Below are 23109 nucleotides of genomic sequence, written 5' to 3'. Positions count from 1 at the left end.
TCCAATTTAAAATTTTAGTCAAAAGAAATGAAAATGCTGGAAATACTCTGGGCTGGTAGCATGTGTATGGAAATGGTTTCCCTCTCCACAGATGCTGTCTGACTTTGCTGAAAATTTCACATTTCCTGCATCAGCCTTGTTCTGTTTTTGTATTAAAACCTCTCATATTGCTCCCATTTAGAAATCACAATCAATGCATGTGTTGCTGAGTTGTAAAGCATTCACTCAGCTCAGAGGTTAAGTGTTAAGTGACCTCTTACTTCGGTTAAGGGCAGGACCAGCTGCCAAAATCAGAATCTGAGTTCTTGACATTTAATAGAATTTCTCAAGTTACACAATGCATTTTATGCTTCAGCATTGGTAGTGAGTATAGCCTCCAAAAGCCACTAGTGAGAGTTCTCTAAATTATGACAAAGTTCTGCTCTAGCATCATTAAGTGTAGCGTTTGTAGCCCACAATCCATTCACTTTATCATACTGAGAAACCGTTTTGTTTGCCACGTGCTTCTCATCAGTCTCTTTCCCTAATTGCTACCACCCCTGTTCTTCCAAAATTTCTTCCTCCCTCATGACTAACTCAAGATGGGGTAGAGTGATAATGTCAGTAGCCCTCCAATATGCCATAAGGGTGAATATTCTGGGCACACAAACCGGAGGTCATAATTGTCAAGTCAATCAACTTGTGAAGGGCGCCTTCACAGCCTGTCCTTAGGACACGTATAGTATCCTGTTATCACTCACAGGGTGGGAATCAAGAGTCACAGAGTCATAGAGATGTACAGCATGGAAACAAACCCTACGGTCCAACATGTCCATGCCAACCAGATATCCCAATCCAATCCAGTCCCACCCTCCACCACCCGGCCCATATCCCTCCAAACCCTTCCTATTCATATACCCGTCCAAATGCCTCTTAAATGGTGCAACTGTACCAGCCTCCACCACTTCCTCTGGCAGCTCATTCCATACATGTACCACCCTGTGTGAAAAAGTCATGAATCCTAAATGATTTTGTTATCCAATTTCATTAGTTCAAGCTAATTGCTACAATCTTACTCTTAATCAACTAGCACTTAGGATTTCATGATGCTTAGTACCTATAACAGGTGGTATATAATAACAAATCTACAGCATAAAATAGAAGCAAAGAAATTTTAATAACTTGCGTCAGGTTCCAACAGAATTCAGTTAAGTATCCAAAGCTTTAGACTGAACCAAACCTCTCCATAAGTTTGAATAAAATCACAGAAGGAACTGATTACTAACTCTAGTTGTGAGAGATGACAAGATCTTTTAAAAAAAAATCAAAGTAATTCATCTCCATTAAGTTTCTTTACAAGGGTGGACTGGCTCAAAAGATGCAGAGCATACAAGTGCACACTTTGATCAAAGCTCTTCAGGCAAACATAATTAAAACAGGATTTGGAGATGCTGTTGTTGGACTGGGATGTACAAAGTTAAAAATCACAACCTGGTGTTGTGTAAAATAATTAAAACAGTGATTATATTCTATCGAAGTAAACCTATATAGTTTAATTTCACAATATGTACTACAGGAGAAAGATGCTAATTCATGGATATGATTGGTCAAGGTATGACAAGGCAAAAGAAAAGGCTACCATAGACTACTATCCATTAAAAATGTACAAGGTTTGAATATACTCCTTTAGTTTGTAGAGGATGGATCTTCACATGTCACTTGTAGCAAATTTAACTGAGCCACATTACCTCAAATTGGTTGCTAATCAACGATTAGTGTGCACACATTAAGTGTTGCCTAATGACAGAATCACAACAGCAGATGTTTTGCTTTGAGTTTTGTGTACAGGCTGGAAGAAGACAGTCTTTATCATACATGCACCCAAAGAAACAGGTTTGATTCAATCAGCTAATCTTTGGGACATTCAGGATACATGTATGGTGTAACATCAGCATTGAAATCCATACATGATGCTGCTCAATTGTGGGGTAGTCTGCGGGTGAAAAATATAACTTTGCTTCTAGTCAGTGGCTGCACATATAAAACAGGTTCTTAACATGTGTTTCAAACTGGAAATACTGCTATTTTCCAGGGTACTTTTCGATATGCTAGGGACTTTAAGTGCCAGCCTTCGGCATATTTGCAAAGTTGATTGATACAGTAAACAATATTCTAATCAGAATAGCCATAATCCCACATAAAGCTTGCAAGTGAGCAAACAGATCAATCACTAATAGCTACACTAAAGATAGTCGATCTTACAAGGTAGTTCATTTACATTTGCTGGAAGCAAACTATATGTAGAGACCCCTTCTCTGCAAATAATGGAATACATTCGAGTAACACGCGAACCATACAAGGACCACCTCCAACATGAGAAAATCTAACCATCACCATTTAACATTCAAGGTAATACAACTGCTGCATCCTCCACTATTAACATCCTGGGGTTGTCAGTGACTAGGAACTGAACTAGCCATATAAAACTTGAGACTACAAAAGTTAGACTGAGGTTAGTAATGCTACATAGAATAATTCACTTCTTGACTCCCCAAAACCTGTCTGCCATCTATATGGCACAAGTTTGTAGTGTGATGGGATACCCTCCATTTGCTTGGATGAATGCAGCTCCAACAACATCCGTGAAGCTTGACATCACCCAGGACAAAGCAGCCCATCTGAGTGACAGCATATCCACCCCATTCACCTGTTCCATCATCAATGCACAGTAACAGCAGTGTGTACCATCTACAAGAAATCCAAAAGTTCCTTAGAAAAACCCATGACCACGGCCATCTAGAAGCTAAGGACATCAGATCTGTGGAAACACCGCTGTCTGAAAGTTCTCTTCTGAGCCACTCACCATCTTGATTTGGAAATATTTCATCATGCCTTCAGTACAGATGGGTTGAAATCCTAGAACGCATCCCATGGTAATGTCAGTGTACTTAAACCTAGAGGCTGCAGCTCTAGAATTACCTTCAAGGGCAACTAAGGATGGTAAAAAATGCTAACCCAGCTAGGAATGTCCACATCCCATAAACGAAGTTTAAAAACTCTTAATAGCTTTCAACTACCCAGGAATTTGAGTTGTACAGGTAAGGGCACAATCAATGGAACACAAATGGTGGCATGGTGGCTCTGATTAGCACTGCTGCCTCACAGTACCAGGGCCCCGGACTAGATTCCCACCTCAGGCGACTGTTTGTGTGGAGTTTGCACATTCACCCAGCGTCTGCATGGATTTCCTCCGGGTGTTCCGGTTTCCTCGCACAATTCAAAAAGATGTGCAGGTTAGGCCATCCTAAATTGCCCATAGTGTTAGGTGCATTAGTCAGAGGGAAATGGGTCTGGGTGGGTTACTGTTCAGAGGGTCAATGTGGATTTGTCTGGCCAAAGGGCTGGTGTTTCCACAATGTAGGGCTTTCAATCTAATCTAAATAAGTGGGGGGATAAGACTTCAAATGTATACTTACATATGTGGAAGTATGTGAAAATCCAAACAAAATTTTGTGGAATCAATATGATCAGTTCTGTTGTACAACAGGTTAGCAAAAGAACACTAATTAAAAAGTGTTAAAAAAGTTACTTTTCTGGTAATATTTCTTGCTATACTAGCAATACCACAAAATAGGAATAGTTATCATGTTAAATTCAGAACTAGGGTCCTTTCTTACTTCAGAAAGACCAATAAGCACTATTGAATGAGCTATTATTTGAGAGAATTTGTCAGCGATTGCAACAAAACTCACTTCATATTCAACTGCTGTTGAGTCTTGAAAAATATTAAACTGCAGCAGTACTTAATCCATATTACATTCAGAACAGGAAAAGCATGACCAAAACCACAAGGCCGAAATGTCTGCAAAATCTTACAAAGCCTTTGAATTTTGAGAAAATTCAATGTAAAATTGTACATGCAGGAATAATTTGAACTAACTACTTATAGACATTGTTATTTTCAATTAGAAAAAGGTGTCCAGAAGCTGCAAGCTACTGCACTGTGGGATATTCTTATTGGGTTGGGGGAAAAAAGAGAAAGGATAGAACGCTACAGGGTTTTATGGCAAATAAAGCAGTAAGTGAACCAACTGCATTACTTGCCTTTAAATGGAAGCACCCTCTACGTACTGGAAAAGGAAGTGAGTCGATGAGAGATAAAGTGAGGTTACTCCAAGACGCTTCAACATCATTCAAGCATATTTTCCCCTCTGGTACTGCACAGAGATGCTCTTTTGCAAGAAGGCCTCAGTTCTTTCCCAGATGTGGTAAAATGCAGCAAGAAAATTGAACTATTTATAAATATTTACATCCTCCAACAGGTCAAGTGGGGTGTTGATTTGTAGAGGATACTTCCATTCAAGAAATGGAGACAAAGAAAGTTTAGATTGCCTACCTTTGCTCTTCATTCCAGCATCTTCCACAGGTCACACTGTCAGTAGTATTTAAGAGGAGGGGATGGTTGTGGGAGAAAAGGCAACCTTCTCAATCTAGACGAAACACCTTCCTCCAGAACAGACCTGCCAAAGTGCACGTCATTCTTAACCAACAAACCCAAGGAATAATGCTAAGAAAAACTATATGGGTTTTCCAAGTCACACCCTTTCACGTGTAGTTTACAAATAAGCTAAAAAGGTTAGCCTATGATGCAAATATAGTTGAATGATGACTGAACTTCTATCTGAAGACTTATATATGCTATGTTTAACAAAGAATACATTGCAGGTGTTTCTTCAGTTACTTCCAATTTTACAGCAGCAGAATTAAGTGTTAATCTGGTACACGTCGGCTTCTAGTTTCAAATCTCAATAAGCTAAAATCTTATTCGTAGCTATGAAATAGAACTTATACACTAGCATAAGTTCCTCAGAAGGAGCACAAGGAAAATAGTTTTACAACATAAACACTTGAAGGACAAAGTTTGCAGACTGCATCAGAAAATCTACCTTGCCAGAAAAGATTCAATTATTTAAGTACAAATCTTATATTCATCTTGGCAACTGAAAATCACCATAAAAAAATGGGAACAGAAGAATTTTTTTGAAATGTAGAAATTGAAGGAAAATATGCTCCATAAAGTTACAAAACAAAAGACAAAAATCCTGAGGAAACATCAGAAATCTGAACTAACTTTGCTCAAAGTTCTTTCACAAAACAAGATACAAAGTGAGTTCTAATAAGTGAACATCTTGGGAAAAGTTGGCAAAGACTGCATCATTGGCATCATGTGCACTCACCCACAAGTCTAGGTTATAGACTTAGCCTTTAAAAAAAGTTAAAGGCTGTAATTGTACTATTTTAAAGTTTGTTTCTTCTACATTTGGGTGGTGCCAATCAAGCTTACTGAAGATAAGGTGAGATCAGTTAAGTAGGAGCCCTGACCTGGTTCTATAACTGTCAAATGGTAGACTCATTGGAATCTCAGTTATATAAATAATCTCAGTGCCTTACTCGACTGTAGTGGGAGTCAGGGGAGTTCAATGAGGACAGGAGGAAGGTACACTGTTTCTTGTTCACTCTATGCCAGTCTTTGATCAGGAGTTGACAAACTGCACAAGTGAACATAGTTCGAAGTAGAAAACAGTAACTTCACAAAAGAACAAATTCAGTAATCTCAACTTCAGTCTACAGTAAATTGTACAAATGCAAGCTTACATTATGGCAGGGCAGCTCAGCCCAGCCATGTGGAATATCATCCTGTGACACGTTGGAAAAAACTCCATGGGACCTAAATGTCAGCTCCAAGTTTCAGAGCTTGAGTAGTGGATGGCTCAACTGCAATGGACCCACAAAGCTGAGTTACACAAAATGTTGAGGGGTGGTCATACCCCAGCTTAAGGGCATGCAGAGAGTTCAAGAAACCAAGGAGATATTACAGAAGTCCCAAAGTCCTCCTGAAAATTAGATTTTCCAATTTTGGATACTGTGAGGGCAATGGCTCCTCAAAGGAATGCAAAAAAACAGACAGGAAGAGTAGTAGGGATGGTGATTTGTTTATTAGGGGAACAGAAAGGCATATGTTCAGCCATAAATGCAACTCCAATCACACATTCTCAACCCTGGCATCAGGGAGACAATGAAACAGTGGCTGCAGGACATTTGTCTGAGGGAAGGTCATGGAACATACTGGTTAACATGAATGTAGGTTGGAAGGGCAACTGCGGTTCTGCAGTCAGAATTTTGACAGCGAAGTTGAAAATTAGCGAGCTGGGACAGCAAAAGAACCTTTGCATTACTCTCAGCCCGAGGTGAAAGGGGATTGGATAAAAGAGACAAGAGAACACAAACGCATACTTGGAACAATAACAGCAGAGAGGGCTTCAAATTCCTGGGACTCGAGAAAGGGTCTTGCTCCAGAGGAGACAGCAGCCTGAACAAACTGGACGGATTGCATCAGAACATAGTTGAATTGAGTTCTTTGGAGTGCTTTGGTAGTCTCGCTGGAAAAGCTTTAAAATTAACTCTGCAGAGATGGGAGAACCAGGAAAGAACACTAACATAGTAATACCAGAATACACAAAATACTGGAAGAGATGGTTGGGCAAAGAATAGAGTGTATCACTTTCATAGGTGGGGTTGAAGCAAAGGCTGCAGGGCAATGGACAGAGACAAAGGGGACATTCGGGGGTGGAGGGTGCAGAGAGAGGGGGAAGGTCATGTTAGTTTTACTTTCAGTCTTGGCTAGTTCTGCAGAAGTCGCCGTGGAAGTAGACCGATGCATAAAGCAGTGCTTGAGAAAGTGGAACAATAGTTTGATTGATTAATACTTATGTTAGAATAATGGGTCAGGGTTTAATGTTTGGTTCAGACTAGAAGTATCCAGATCATTCAAACTCAAGCATATAAAAGCTCCAGGAAGCAGCTATCCATCTTCCAGACAGGGAGATGAAGTCATAGTTAAATCTATCAAGAATTCCAGGAAGAGATCCTCAGGTCAGAGTGGAACTTTTGGGAGCTGTAGAAGTTGTTCTGTGAAGATTGTTTAGTTAGTTATGTTTTATCTCCATTTCTTTTAGTTAATAAACTTTTACTGGTGAAACAAAATCTGCGACATTCCTCCACAATGTTTCAGAAAGTCCATCTCCTATACCAAATCATGATCAATCAAGCTGGATTTCTCTCTGGGATCCGATTTGTCCAGTAATAATGTTAGCTAGGATCAGAACACTATGATGCAAAATGTGCACTGAATCCCTCAAAAAAAGGTGTGAACAGTAAACTTTGCTGCCAAGGATTGGAGACCAAAGTTTTACAACAATGTGTCTTCATTCTGTTGAATAAGTCATTTGGTCAGTGGGTTTTTGCTGCAAGGATTTTTTTTTTTTATAAAGTGATAACCTTGGTCCATCCTTCTTTCAGATAGAAATTCCTTGTGATGTATTGATAAACAGCTGTTTAAAACAATGATACCAGCATGGTAAAATAAAGAATGCAGATACAGTCTACTATGGTCATCACATCCCAATTCTACCAAGACAAAGGCAGAGCAAACGAAGGAACATCAATGCACAAGAAAATGCTCAAATCCTCCATCAGCTAGCAAGCTATTTTTGTACCGTGCACTTCACAAATAACTAAGAAAAATATATATTTGATAAATGAATAGTATATCAAAAATATCGAGCTTGCCCTTCGGCTTGAAGACCATTGGGGTTTAAAAATCACCAAATTTCATTCTTGCTAATTTATAGCAAGTACAAACAGTGGTACAGAGGGAGCAGTTTAGAATTTACACGTGAAGTAAACCATGCTAAATCTAAAGTTTGACATTAATTTCTGACTTGAAGGTAAAGATTTGGCCTTTGAATTAAGCTTGAATCAATGCAAAATTTAAGTACACATTTTAACATGTACAAACGGAAACTTAGTATGTTGCAAATGTTACTGTGAAGTTAAGGTGCAATCAGAAGAGTTCTGCTCCTGACATACATTGACAAGAGGACAAATTTGTAGACACCTTTAGGGTGCAATTGCCCTCTCTTCTGATGGCATATAAGTGAGCAATTGAATTTGTATGTGAAAGTCATATAGCACAATTATATTCATAAAATATTACAGTACAACTGCACCCAATTTCACTAGTTATCAGCAACTTTGAAAGCCAAAGAGTATATCATAGGTAGATTCATCAGGTCTAAAGGTGAGCTTCTATTTTTTGTCAAAATACCTTCTAAAATGCTTTTGGCCAAAATGCTGATATTTAAAATAGTGCATCATTTTAAAAGAAGAGATAGAAGCACTATGTAAGGACTAATGTCAATTTTGTTAGTCAGTATTTTTGAATATTGTAATGTTGCACTTCATAAGCATTCCATTTCAAATCGAATGCAATATTTCTATGGCAATTCTTTAGTAATCAAATGCCATTGGCAACACTGGACATGCATAAATTTTGGTCAAATACAGTATTCCTAAATACATTTTGAAAATTGAAACAAATTGTCAAGTAAATAACTATATTGCTACTAACTTCAAGGTAAAAGAAAAAAAATCATTTTGACTATAAATGCCAATCTACAATATAAAATATTCAAACTAAATGTATAACTAAAATAATTTAGCAAATAGATTGTCATTCAGTTCAATGTATAAATAAAACGGATTTGAAATATGATGAGAAACCAAGACAGTACTAACTTCAGTCTACAAACTTCATCAGAATGCAGGTTTTGAGCAAACTATGCGTACTCATGAAGCTCAGGTTTTTCATTATTCAGACAAAATCCAATAGCACTGCGCATTCCCATCCTTTAGGATACTGTTAATTATTTGCACAAATACATAAATTCAATGAGTCAGATCAAATAGTTACATAAGAACATTTATGATTTACTCAGCTTCATAAAAATTCATGAGATGTGGGAATCAGTGCTAGTGCCAACATTGGTGCCATACCACTGATTCGCAATACAGCAGAAAATAAATTTTCTAGTCAGCATATTGAAAATCTAGTCACAAATCCAATACTTGGTCTCTATTTGCGGTTATAGAATATAACGTGGAGATGCTGGCATTGGACTGGGATGGAGAAGGTCAGAAGTCAGACAACACCAGCTTATAGTATTTGGAAATCACAGGCTTTCAGTGACAGAGACACACTAGCACAATTTCTAGGCAGACAGATCAAAAGGTCACTCAAATGGTGTAAGGTGGAGTGTCATCAGGCTGAATAATAGATCTCGCAGGTGATCAAGATTGTCAGACGTGAGCAAAATGTCAACAGCTGAATAACAAGCAATGGGATAACCTATAACCAGATTAAATGAGATGGATAACTGCAAAAAATTCAAAATAAGGTGATGCTGGAGAAAAACCAAATACAGGGGAACCTCGATTATCCGAAAGTGATGGGTGGGCACTATTTCATTCGGATAATCAATCATTTGGTTAACCGATTAAATGACTTTCCTCTGGGGTTCGGAATTTTTAAAGTCTGCTCCCCATTCAGGAGACTGCAGCAGCACACAGCTTGAGACCCTGCCCCCACCCCTGCAACACCGTCCAACAACCCCCCCCGGGCAGCTGGACTGTATACCAAGACTGCTGCAGTTACCTTTGTGGTTAAGTCTCCAAATAGCACGTGCGCGTGCACACACACGCAGCCACAGCACCCCCCACAACTTTTAACTGCAACTTTTTGACAGGTTTCACCGTTGCCCTGTTCAGGACAATGTTGGAGATATTATCTGGGGAAGGGGGGTTTAGGGTACACCCATGTAGAACTCCACGGAAAGTGTGGGGAGAGAGTGTACGGGCAGCCATTTGAAGACTGTGCCTGTTTAATCACTGTTAAAAACACATCTCTGATGTAAATGTTTCCCTGAGCCCTCCTTGGCATTATCAGATTTTTGGATAATTGGTATTCAGATAATCAAGGTTCCTCTGTAACTGGAATAATGTAATAGACGAGGTGCATTTCAAAGGTCTAACCAAAGCAAACTAATTCGGGTAGAGACACCATAATTCATCAAGGTGATAGTGTCAAAACAGAACAATAAGGAAAATTTTACAGAAACTGAATAACATGGATAGGGTGCGCAACATAAACCCAATATAACAGAACTTGGCTATCAGCATCTGCTCAGTAATTTGCGCTATTGTGTATCTCTAAGTCAGTCTTGGAGGACTGTTATCTGAAGATCAGATGCTGAATGTCCTTGACCACTGAAATATTCCCTGACTGGGAGGAAATACCCCTGCCACGTCTTTTTGTAATTATCCCTCTGCCTCATTTGATTGAATAATCTGTCATCCCCTCGCTTGTTATTCAACTGTCAACACTTTACTCATTCTAACGCTCTTGCTCACCTGCAGAAAATTATTTGACACTCCACTCACTAATTGTATGATCTTTCAATCTCTGCCTTTAAATCACTGCCAACAAATTGTTTCGGTGGGCTCTTCTGTCTCACTACACCTGATAAAGGGGCTGCGTTCTGGAAACTTCGGATTTCAAATAAACCTGTTGGACTATAACCTGGTGTTGAGACTTCTGATAATAGAACCTTCAAGTGAATTATCATCATCATGCTTTCTAAAATTTATCAAGATGAGCATGAACTTGTCAGTACAGAATACAATTAAACTTCTGGATCAGCCAATTTATTGGAAGCATAATAAATTGATTAAGTTTGAACCATTGAGATTATTTGCCAGAACCAAATTAATTTTACTTTAACTTTGACTCCAGAAAAAAAAAGTGTTTCTTTTTAAATCATGCATAGTAACTCAAACGTACTTGAGAAATTAGAAGTTTTACAAGAACACGAAATATCCTGGGGAAAGAAAATTTTCATCTGTGTTAGGATAATTACAATGATGTAAAAATTAGACAAGATGATATACTAATAAGTACTTAAACGTTTATTTTTATGCAGTTATGCCACCTGCTTTAAACTGAAGAGTTATTGCAGAAAACAAAAATTTCACTTATTGGAGCATACTTCTAATTAGAAAAGAATCTTGTGCAACTCATCCCATCAAGTTTTATTTATTTTCCTATGCAACATAGATGGGCGGAAAGTTAACTTCTGTGATGCAAACAATGAACTTTGTATTCAGAAACAAATATTTCTTTAGCAAAAGCACTGGAAATAGCAAATATACTCAAGATTGGCAGCCAATGCTCAAGTTGTGCATTAGACCCACTAGATCTTTTGACTTGCAATTGCATGTCTGGTAGGTGCGAGGAGCACTGCTTCCACTAAAGCCATGCCATAAAAGACCAACATGGTTAGAGACAAAAAATACGCAGATGTTGGAATCCAAAATACACAGGCAGGAAGCTGGAAGAACACAGTGAGCCAGGCAGCATCAGGAAGTGGAGAATGCTTCAGGTGTAACCCTTCTTCAGGACTGGGGGTGCTGCAGATAAAAGGGGTGGCTGGGGTAGGGCGGTGAACTGGGGTAGGTGTAGACAGGTAGATGGTATGATCTGGTTGGTCAATGGGAGGAATGAATCAGATTGATAGCAGGGAGGAGTGGAAGGAGGGGGAGGGAAGAGAGTCAGGGGATGGGAAGGGAGGGAATTGGAAACTAGAGAACTCAACGTTGAGTCCTCCGGCTATAGGCTGCCTAAGCGGGAGATGAAGAAGTGTTGTTCCTCCGATGTGCTGAAAGACTTGTTGTGACAGCAGAGGAGGCCAAGGATGGTCATGTCAGAAAGGGAGTAGGAAGGGGAATCAAAATGGGCAGTGACTAGGAGGTCCAGTCGACCCCTATGGGCCTGGCTTGAAAAGACCAGCAGCCTTTCAGAACTAAAATGGTGCATCACTGCTCTTGAACCTGGCATCAATGTCATTATTCTCTTATGAGCAAAGCGTGCAGTATAAAATGAGCAGCTCGTCAAATTATGCACTCCTGACGTTCTTGCTGCATCACAAGAGGAACGTCTGCACACAACGCCTGCACATACCCAAACTTCCCATTATCCCAGGTGGCCAGTCCATATGGGCCATGACATCAGGGCCAAGACACTCAAAGGGATAAGGATTGGCAACATCTATACTCAGCTCCTCTTAGTTCCATGGTTTTGACCAGGTTAAAAGAGTCAAGCCTAATCATTGCACAGGACATGACTAAAACACTGCATAAATTTAAATCTCATTACAAAAGGCGGCCCACAACACTATTTTGCCTTCTCAAAACAGATTCAAACCCATTGCACCTCATGAAGCAGAAATCACACCAATGAAGCAATATATCCAATGTTTTGGAGCAGGGGCCTTAAGCCATCATGAAAAAGAATTAAGTAGATTTCTCAAATATCCCCAGCACCATGTACAAAATCCAAACAAACACGTCTCATTAAAATGTTACATCTTGCCATACAAAATCCAATCTTCATATGTAAGAAATCTAAGCGCAGTAATAAAACCAGTGACAAAAACAAAAACAAACTTACTTTTTACTCTTTCTAAACGGCTTGTTTGCATTCTTTTCTGCAATTGGGTCTTGTGCACAAAGAATTGCTCTTCACTATCTCGCATTTCATAAAATGAAACTAAACTTCATGGGTTTTGAAGCTTATTTTTGATTCCATACAAATTAGGAGTAGGTCATTTAGTCCTTCAAGCATGTCGTGTAGTTTATCATGGCTGAGCTGATTATGACCTCAACTTACTTCTCTATCTCATCTCTTATCCTTTGACACCCTTGTCAATCAAGAAACCTGCTAACTCAGTCTTAAAAATATTCAACGACAGCATCTCAAACACACTCTGGGAAAGACAATCATTAGTCTATGGGATTGTAAGAGGTTTTTGTTCTCCGTTGTCTTAAATAGGAGATCAGTTGTTTTTAAACTACATCCTCTAGTTCTGTTGTCGTCTTTAAAGGTGAAAACATCCTTTTAACAGCCACCCTGTCATGTCCTTCAAATCATCTCTCATTCTTAAAAACTCTTAACAGATAGGCCCAAGCTGTCCAATGTTTCCTGGCAAGATATCCCTTCACCCCAGCAAATCAGTTGAGTGAACCTTGTCTGCACTATACCCTCGAGGCTCTGACCCAGTGGCCTCACCAATACCTGCATAATTGTAGCAGAATGCCCCTTATAATAAGTATTTCATGTGCCTTCCCAATTACTTGCTGTACCTGTATACCAACATTGAGATTTGTTTAACAGAACATCAGGAATTCTACAGTCTGAATTTAAATATAGTGCTGTTTTACTATTCTTCCTGTTGAATGAGACAAGTTCTTGCCTTCCCACATTATACTTCATCTGTCAAACTTTTGCCCACGTACTGAAGGAGTCAGCAAAGGGATAGAGGGATGTATTTTTCACATCTTATTTTCCCTACTGACTTTGGCATCAGATAGTTCAAAAACATTGCTTTTAATACATTTAAAAAGCAGCTTTTTAAATACCTCAGTGTGGAGGTACTTTTAAATCTCAAAGCCCACGCTGTTTGAACCAAGGGAGGCATTTGCTGCACACAAACAGGAGCGAATTTTAGATTTGCAAGCTACATGTTGAACACTGCTGCAATAACAGGTTATAGAGAAGAAACCTTATAGCAATCAAACTGAACATGCAAACTGATGCTGCATAACCAGAGAGAAAAAAAAATAGGACCAACATGAGGGAGGAAAATGACAACACCACAAAATAGATGCAAGCTTGAGAACAGATAGAGCAATATACAAACAACAGAAGGGTAGAAAAGAATAAGTTATGAATATGCTCGAAAGATAACCAAGGGAGAGCTTCACAAGCAATTTAATATTTGGAGACTAGTAACTATTTTGTTCAGTGTATAAGCGAAGCAGAAAGCAATAAAACAAAAAAAAACACCAAATGAAATGGGGAGGGGTAAAAACAGAATATTCTGTATGAGCGATTTTTTTTGCATTGGAGGGGCCATAAATGTTATCACACAGCAAATTCTTCAAAAATTACACCATCCATATAGCGCATCACAAGAACACAGTTGAGAAAGGGAAAGTCGTGAAGGAAGATTGCATACAAAAATAATAAATTTTATCTGGGCAAGGTGAGCAACAATTACATGAAACCCTTGATATAGCAAACATTAATTCACAATGGCATCATTTATATTAGTTCAAATTCTATGGTACAGCAACATACGTAAATGTTCCAAATTGTCAAAATCAGATAATCCAAGTGGATTTGAGCAGCTAGGACATTTACAAAGGAATAGACTCCGAACTGTGAACTGGTCTTATAATTTCAGCTTGTACTGAAATATGGGAGGAAACTTAAAATATTAAAGTGCAAGATTACAATCTTTCTAAGCAGTTTGAAACAAAAGTGAGCTACAAGTTATTACTATTAGAGAAAGCAACTTAAGACATACCTAACATCTTCAAATTTTTTGGTAATAGCAGAACCAAAATTAGTAAATGCAGATGAAGCCTTCTGACCAGCCTGAGAGAGGGTTTCAGATGTCTTTTTAAACCTGTAGAATTGAAATAGTTTTTTAGAAATTAAAACACAAGCACAAAAAAGGTATATAGTTTCTAACTGTTTTCATCTGGACTAGCTTTACGTTTGTTTCATTATGCAAGTACATTTCAAATTATTTCCAAATCCTAGGGTTACTTCCCCTCCTAGCTATTTCATATTTCCTATATCTCGTCTATACAGAATTGACACCATATTTTTGAAACGCACCCTTAAAAATCATGAAAGATACAGGATAGTACAAGCTAATCTACTTTAGTGAAACACCCAAGCAACCAAGACCTAGTGTAGTCTTTGAATGAAGCAGGTTAGAGGACAACAGCAAACTGCAATGTGCACAAATGCCACCGAGTTGCTATTTCAACAAGGAGTTGGGAAAGCTAAATTGAGATATATCAGCATTACCAGCAGGAACGTTTAATTACATCATAACAAAACTGCACCATCAATTAATGCCACATGTAGAGAGAGGAACATGAAAATATGATCGGAATTTCAAGGTGCTATATTGTGTAAAAAGGTTCTGCATTATAGAAAGTACCTCAAAATGTATATCGCTGAAAATTCGACAAACGCAAAATGCTGGAAATACTCCACAGAACTTAAGTATCTCCTGCTTATGCACAATTTTTTGATTTAGTATAACACAAGTGTACCCGTCAAATCGAAGTATGAAAGGCAATAAAACAAAGTAAAAACATTACAATTCTACCCTTTTTTTAAGCAAAGGCCAAGAGGTACTGACATATTCCAAAACACACACCTGAAGTTTTAATTTGTTTGGATAACGAAAATACTGTTTCACCATCACGTTCACAAAAACCAAGGAATTCTACCGTTCTTGTAAATTACTGCCCAAGGGCCAATTTCTCTTTCCTTTCCAAAATCCATGTCCATCTTTTCCAGAACTCTGTCTGAATCCCTTCAACAGCATTAAAACTACTCAAGGTCACAAGTGGTTGGACAACTGTACTTCCTCATTCTTTGTACTGGATGCAGCTTCAGACATGGTTAACTTAAGGGCAATCCCTTCCACTGTCATCCAGCTGGATTAAACTGCACTTGTTTGATTCCAGTGATATTCAATTGTAACCATAGTTTCACTTGCACTGCTTTCTCTCCCTCTCCTAGGGCAGAACCTCCAGGGTCCTTTAATGGACCATCATTTGTTCCCTCCTATTCATCACTTAGTCTACCCCTTCATGTCATCAACTGCAAGTCCAACATTAGTTTTCATGCGTACTGACAACACCTAATTCAATCAACCCTTTCACTGTCAAGTTAGATTACTTACCACCTGACATTCTGTCATGGATAAGGATAAATATCCTTTAATCAAATATGGGATATGCTCACTTAAAAGTTGCAGTTCTATTCTAGAAAATTGAAAACTTTGAGAAAAAAAAGCAAAGCATTGAATTTCCTAAAAACTCAATGTTAAAACAGGAGTCCATTCCTGTAGGACCTCCCTCAAGAATACAAATCATATCTGCAGGTGAGGTTGAAGTGGATTATCACATATTTGAAGTGACTGAATTCCAACATCTGGAAATGAAGTAACTTAAAAATGAAATACATTTAAATATGAAAGAAAATGAAACTCTCTCATCACACTACCTCTTATAGGCTCAAAATAGAACCCAGGAGCCACTGGTCTGAGAGACATTGCTCACTGAGCTCTGGGCCCCTACACTGCAGTTGATCCTTGCTGCATTATCACCACTGCCTACACTGTCTCACTGAAGGCTGCAAGCCATGTAGCCCAGCTTTGCGGGAGTATGCAGATCCTGGTTGGAAGCAACAGCCAATGCTATCAGGTAGCAGCTCCAGCATGGCCAGGGGCAAGCAGCTATTCCAGCAGGTGATCAATGGTCAGGTCAGTGAAACTCCCTGTTGAAGACTTCAGGCAGACATGCAGTGAGACCACGAGTCAGAAGGCTGGGAAGCATCATCCAGTCTGAGAAAGGGAATGGTTGCTTCATTGGTACCAATCGGGTCAGATAACATACAGCAGCAAGAAACGTTGAAGTAATAATTTCCTGTCCAAATAACAATGTTAAAGCAAAACAATGCTAAAAAGGGACATTACTTGTGGACTCCCTATTCTGCTAAGTATTAAGCTGCCATTATTTTCAGTCCATGCTCCAAATTGTTTCGGAGCTAACCATTCCATTCCTCTCCCTGCTAACTGATCTAGACTGGTAAAGCAGATGCAATTTATCGAAAGTCATCTTTGGGAGGGTGCCTTATAATAAACTAAGGGATAACATTAGGAAATGAGGACGCAGTGGACAAATGGCAGAATGGATTATTGGTTGGCTTCAAGACATAACCCAGACAGGAAAAAAGGTAGCCTGCGGTAGATGAGAAGTGATGTTCTACAAATATCAGTGCAGCAAATACTGCTGGTCAGAGTTTATATCCATGATTTAGACTTTAGAATTGAAACGTGATGAAACTTTTGAGGGAGGACTGTCAGTCACTGCGGAGTGCAACAAAATAACACTTCATTAATCAACTTGCAGCGTGAGCAGACAAAGTAAAGAACAACTTAACTGGCATTCACAGCTCAGTACGCAAGTGTAAAGGTATTAAATTTTGGTGAGAAGAATGAGGAGGTCACTTATTATTTGGAAAGTGGAAATCTAAAAGGTACAGGAACAAAGGGATCCACTACCACCTGATGAAGGAGCATCGCTGCGAAAGCTAGTGCGCTTCCAATTAAACCTGTTGGACTATAACCTGGTGTTGTGATTTTTAACTAACCACTAAGTATTATGCCCCAGCTGAGCAAAATCATACAGCAAGGACAAAACAAGCCCTCTATTTCCAGAGATAGAATTGAAAAGTAAGGAAATTATACTACACTTATCAAATCATATCTTAAAAGTATATATGGAATGACAGGCTGGGAGCGATTGATGCAAGTAACAAATGCATTTAAATGGAAGCTAGACAAATAGGAGGGGATAAAGGAGGAAAGCAACTTAGGATGGCAAATACAAATGAGCATAGATGGGAGCAGCAAAGTGGAACCCAAATGCAGTCATGAATTATTTGGGTCAAATGGCTTGTTTTGTGCCATATTAACAATGAAGCCAGATTATTGGCAATTATATCATGGTTAACTCATATGTTCATGACCACGCAGCTGCAGATCCAGAAGCACTTCACGTTTCCCATTTAAGCTCATCCACTGCTCAAACTCTTAAAAGCCCCTTTGTTAACTCTTGGCTTGCCTGCTCTAATGTGCTCCCAGATGTCTTCCTGGGTTCTAACCTTTATAAACTTGAGATTACTTAACTGCTGTTTATGTTACTACACCACTGCCCAAGACCTTCCTTGCACTAGATCCTGTTCATTTAAATCCCTTGCTAAAACTGGAGACCCCATAGGTTTTAAGGAACATCTTAAACAAAACTATCTTTTTGACCAAATTTTTGGTCATCACTTTAGAGAGGTCAAAGTCTAATTTTACTATTCAACACTTAAGTATCTGGGAATGCGTTATCACATTTGAAAACACTATTCAAATGTCTCTTGGGACACAAATTGAAAAACGAAAGCAGGTCAGTGAACTCAAAATAAGCTTACACAAACGTCACCACTTTCATAATGTGAATGAAACTGAGTCATCATGTCTTCAATTGCATTGAATAGTCTGAAACTGAGGAGGTAGAGAATAGCACTTCCTTGCTCCCACAGCTCAACCCTGCTTACTGGCTTGGATTTATCAAAATTATTCTGGGTTTTCTTTCAATTAGCTTAAGATTTGCTCATCTGTAGCTGCCCTCAGAAGGTGGCAGTTGGATCTTTTATGAAAACAAAAAGTAATCATTTATGGAATGGAATTGCTTGCTAAATTACTTCCCATAGGGGCAAGCATGAATCATTTTGGTCTTTTATGCTGGACAAGCCTTGCAGTCATATTTATTCAAAGTTTGTGCGAAGATTTGTAGCTCGGGTGCTTGTTTTTGTGGTTCTGTTCGCCGAGCTGGGAATTTCTGGTGCAGACGTTTCGCCCCCTGTCGAGGTGACATCCTCAGTGCTTGGGAGCCTCCTGTGAAGCGCTTCTGTGATCTTTCCTCCGGCATTTGTAGTGGTTTGAATCTGCCGCTTCCAGTTGTCAGTTCCAGCTGTCCATTGCAGTGGTCGGTATATAAGGTCCAGGTCAATGTGCTTATTCAATCAATAAAGCAAACAGTCTACTAGTCCATTTTATAAACCAAAAGGCAGACAAATCTTTCTACAAGTTTATTCAATTCACAACTCTATTGGCCATTGCTATACTATGCACTTACGCTGTGGAGGATTGTACATCTAACCAGCTTTTTGACAAATTCTGTTTAAGTTCATGTAGTGGAGTCAATCCCAGCTTCTTCTTTAATTCAGCAACATGTCTTTCTTTAGCTGCAAGCACTTGAGAAAGTGTTTGGATTTCCTCCTCCACCTAAGATATAAACAGATGAAAGTTCAACACTGCAGAGTAAAGATATTAAAAATCTTTTAATAATATGAGACTTCCTCCTCCTCACATTTTTTGTATCAGTTATGTTAGAGGTCCCCTGAAAGATAGGAAAAAAAAATCTAATCATCAAAATTTCAATCAAAATTGGAACTCATTGATCCTGTTGACTACAGATTGTTATTTGATCTGTGAAAAAAAATACAATTTAGACCCAGATATTTCAATACTGGATTGGTGGTGGTGGGGGTGCACAAACTTTGTAGTCATTATCACATTGCTACAAAGCACAAGTCAATCGGCTGTTGGAATACTCTCTGCAAACTGAAGGAATTCAGCTCTAATATTTAGAAAGCTTGGCACATCCATGACAAAGCAGCAGTTTGACTGGCACCTGATCTCCCATCTTCAAGATTCACTTCCTGCACCACCCCACCAAGACAGCCCTTTGCAAACTTGACATCTATGTTAGAATTTGCAAGAGCAACAGATACATTGAAACACCACCATCTGCAAGTTCACCTCCAAGCCACTCACCATCCTGACTTGAAATGATACTATTCCTTCAATATTAGTGGTTCAAAATTCTGGATCTCTTCCTGTAACAGAAGAGAGATCCGACAGATGTCAGCTGTCATCCTTGAGAATTGCCAGATATAAAAATCCCTTGGTGCAGTCATCACGACTGCCCTAGTCAGTTGTCCATCCAATATTTCTACCTTGGGTCTTCCTCCAAAAGGATGCAGAATTGTGCTATCTACTGAACAAGTTGAATCTTCAGAAGCAATACTTCAAACCATACATCCAGCTGTACTTTCAGTTGGTGAGACCACCCTGATGGAAGTTGACACAGAGGGATTGTGCATCCATGGAAATTTTGAAATACACGAAAGCATCAGCAGAATGGTGGATGTACGTGGAAAGAGACTGGATCATGGAGAAAAATAAAAATAAAAGTCAGGATGGAGAAAAGTTCTGTGGGGCAGGATTAGATCGAGTCCCCAGATGAGATGAGGTTCGTGACAACCATAGGCAATAGCCTGACTTCAAAAATGGGGTCATGATCGAAGAGCAAACATGAAGATGTATCAGAGAGCTGACATTCAGCCTCTGCGGAGGTCAGTATGCCAGATAATGACTGCAGCACACTTAATGGCAGGTTTGATTACAAAATCAGGGTTGGATCTGACAGCACTGTGCAGTCAGTTCAGAAGGCAATAGGTCAGAAATGGCTGTGTTCGATCCCACTATAATGATGATCACCCCTCATTATTCCATCTAAAGATCGGAGATGTAGTAAATAAGATTGCACCCGTATTTTGGAAGTAGGATTTGACTTAGAAAGGTTTTATGTCAAGGAGTTCGAATGTATTGCAAGCATGAACTTGCTGAGAGCTGGTGTGAGGCTGATAACACAACAAACACACCTGATTTTATTTCTCTATCTCCACCTGCCAGAAAAATCAATATTTTTCAATATTTTCTAAAGGAAAATACCTTCACAGCAAGTCCTCTACCATCACCTGTTCTCCTGCCTCGGCACCCTCCCTTGCAAATGGGGATAGATTTAAAAAGGGACTTAAGGGGCAACTTGTTCATGCAGCGAGTAGCGCATGTATGGAATGCGCTGCCAGACAAAGTGCAGGAGGCTGGTGCTGGTATAATTACAACATGTAAAAGGCATCAGAATGGGTTTAGAAGGATATGGGCCAAATGCTGGCAAGTGGGACTAGATGAATTCAAGATATCTGGTTGGCATGGTCGAGTTGGACTGAAGGGTCTCTTTCCATTCTGTGAGAAACAAAAACTCAATGTAACCTTGGAAGGTGCACTTAGGGTCTTGGCTTTTCATGTGCAGAAGTAGGTCAGTGGCTTATGAGCATCTTGCCCAAACACAAATACGATAATAACTAGGAAATTAATAGTATCCTTGTGCGGGATTGTGGCTTTAAGTTTAATGCAGAATTGTTAATTGGGGATACTGTCAAATTATTCCAATTCTGCTCTGTGTCCAAACATCCCATGGGTCAATACAAACAGATGGTACTGTTACTATGTGACAGAGTCACTGATAAGTGAGCTAGAGAGAATAAAAGAAATTAAATAGTAGCACCCAAAATGCAAAATGCAGCCACAGAACTCAGAACTCAAGAAAAATTCAAGAGGAGCCCATGAACACAAAATTTTGACTCCTGCAAAGTGCCAATCCCACTCTGGCACCTGAGGTAGAGCAGTGCATACCAAGAAAGTGTTATGGAAGTTGTACAAGGCTGATAGTGGATAGGACTAAAACAAAACCTTTTGGACTTTGCTGGACTTGTGGGATCACAGCAAATCCATTTTTAATTAGGACTTCTCATATTAGGTACTGTCAGAATCTGGTTCTGTAAATTTCAGGTCATTCATGAATACACAATCTGATTTCTCTTACAGATGCGTCCCATAGCGATATTCTGCTAGGCTGCTTCAAAAGCAACTTTGTTCTTCCTGAAATTTACTTGCCCTGAAGACTGCTGGTGCTGTACATCCAGCCTAACCAGCAGGATTAGAAAAGTGTTTCAAATTTGTCTTTATAAAAAGGTTGAATATGGAGCTAAAGACCAATGTTCAGCTCAACACTCTCCCAAATCACAAAAAGACACTGCTGGCAGGTCGTGACCAAAAATTCGGATATTTATTAGTGAGCTATTATGTAATGAGGGCCAAGAATGTTGATCAGTTCGGCTTCAAACTCACCTGGTAGACCACAAATCTCAGTATTTGCTCATTTAAAAATTCCTAGACAGTGGCAATTTCCAGACGGAGTCCAATACTATGGGACTAAGTAAAAATAACATTTAAGTCATCAGATGAAAGTATTGAAACATTCTTAAAAACATTCTCACTTTCTTTCACTCAGAAGACTTTTCTGCAGCATCATGTCATCTTATAACAAGAATGACAAATTTATCCAGTTACAAGAGATCCAATCAGGTCAATTCCCCTATTCAGCCTGAAGTTCAAGCTTTTCAGCCAATTGCAAAATTCAAAAGCAAGTTGACCTAACTTTTTTCCACTTCGACAACGTTGCTGTATGCACACTGGCAGCTGCTTTGTCAATGCACAAAGGTTCACTTTTTAAGTGTAATTACTAAGTTTTGAGCACTGTCAGACATTGATAAAAAGAAAGATGCCATTTAAAAGCAAGCTGATTCTTAATTCAATCATACCTCAAATGGAAAAAGCTGCCTGCCTATCACTACTCTACACCAACTCACGTTGACAAGGAAGTGTTGACCCACCCTCTGAGAAATGAAACATTCTTGCAAGGTATAATTTAATAGCCTACTGCAAAATCACTAGCTCTGAAATGAATTTTCAGACCGGCTAAATATGGATCCCAAAACTGATATCCTTATGAATATTTTATGAAAGAAGAAAGCAGTTCTATTTTAATTATTTTACCAATTTCACAATTGCACAGGAAACAACGCAGAATTTTTTTTTAAACATTATATCAAATGCTAGGATCAGTCATTGCTCATGAGGATTCAGTGCTTAACAATTCTACAACCAAGAGTCATCTTTTGTGCTTTGATATATGGCTGCTCAAGTATACAGTTAACTGCACAAGGATTTTATATTAAGAATTTAAGAGAAATGCATTCTATATTTTGAGCCTTTGCTGTTGACCCTTTTTCTCCAGATATTACTGCTACCATAATGATTGTATGAATGCTCCTTTTCAAAATAAAACCAAAATCTACTGTGAATTGTTGTCTTGCTTTTCGTCCACCAGCTAATGGGTTATCTCTGGTCTTTTGCCCGAGTTCAGGCTGCAACCACTTGAGCTCTTTCACTCCATTTCTGGCTCCTTCACTTCTTATGTCCTCTAAATTTATTGTTCAAAACTTCAGCTTTTAAAAACAACTGGAAAAAAATACCCCACACCGATCTCATTTTAACAAACTGACATAACAAAACACTCCAGAAACAATATTACCTTATATTTTGTCAGCCATAGGAGTCTAAAGGTACCTTAGGCAGATGATTAATCTCTCTAGTTTCTTAGCTGCTGTTTGACAGTGACAACTTCTCCACTTAGCACTTTCTTGACAAGTGGGGAAACCTCTGCATTTCACGACTGTTGTAATACAACACGTGAACGCCCACGCATCGATCCTACTTTAAGGAAGAGGGCACCATACAAATTGGATTTTCAATAGATTATACATTGAAAGATCCAAAATCAAATGAG

At 39.0% G+C, this 23109-nt stretch overlaps 1 protein-coding gene across 7 annotated transcripts in view; it reads right to left on the bottom strand.

The window, feature by feature from the left end:
* The window catches only part of tpd52 (tumor protein D52), a 152570-nt gene that overhangs the window by 93643 nt on the left and 35818 nt on the right, over positions 1-23109 (bottom strand). For 4 of the 7 annotated variants that reach the window (XM_072571334.1, XM_072571328.1, XM_072571329.1 and 1 more), the window contains exons 3-4: positions 18709-18857; positions 14301-14402 (exon numbers count right to left, since the gene is read on the bottom strand). In XM_072571334.1, coding sequence (XP_072427435.1) covers positions 14301-14402; positions 18709-18857 — 251 coding nt within the window. Of the gene's footprint in view, positions 1-4375; positions 4500-14300; positions 14403-18708; positions 18858-23109 lie in introns of all 7 variants that reach the window. The other 3 variants (XR_011960725.1, XR_011960724.1, XM_072571333.1) reach the window with 1 other exon arrangement.

This window comes from Chiloscyllium punctatum, chromosome 5 (assembly GCF_047496795.1).
Source record: "Chiloscyllium punctatum isolate Juve2018m chromosome 5, sChiPun1.3, whole genome shotgun sequence".
Taxonomy (NCBI): Eukaryota; Metazoa; Chordata; class Chondrichthyes; order Orectolobiformes; family Hemiscylliidae; genus Chiloscyllium; species Chiloscyllium punctatum.
The sequence above is the reverse complement of the archived record's forward strand: the minus strand, read 5'-3'. Positions and strand labels throughout refer to the sequence as shown.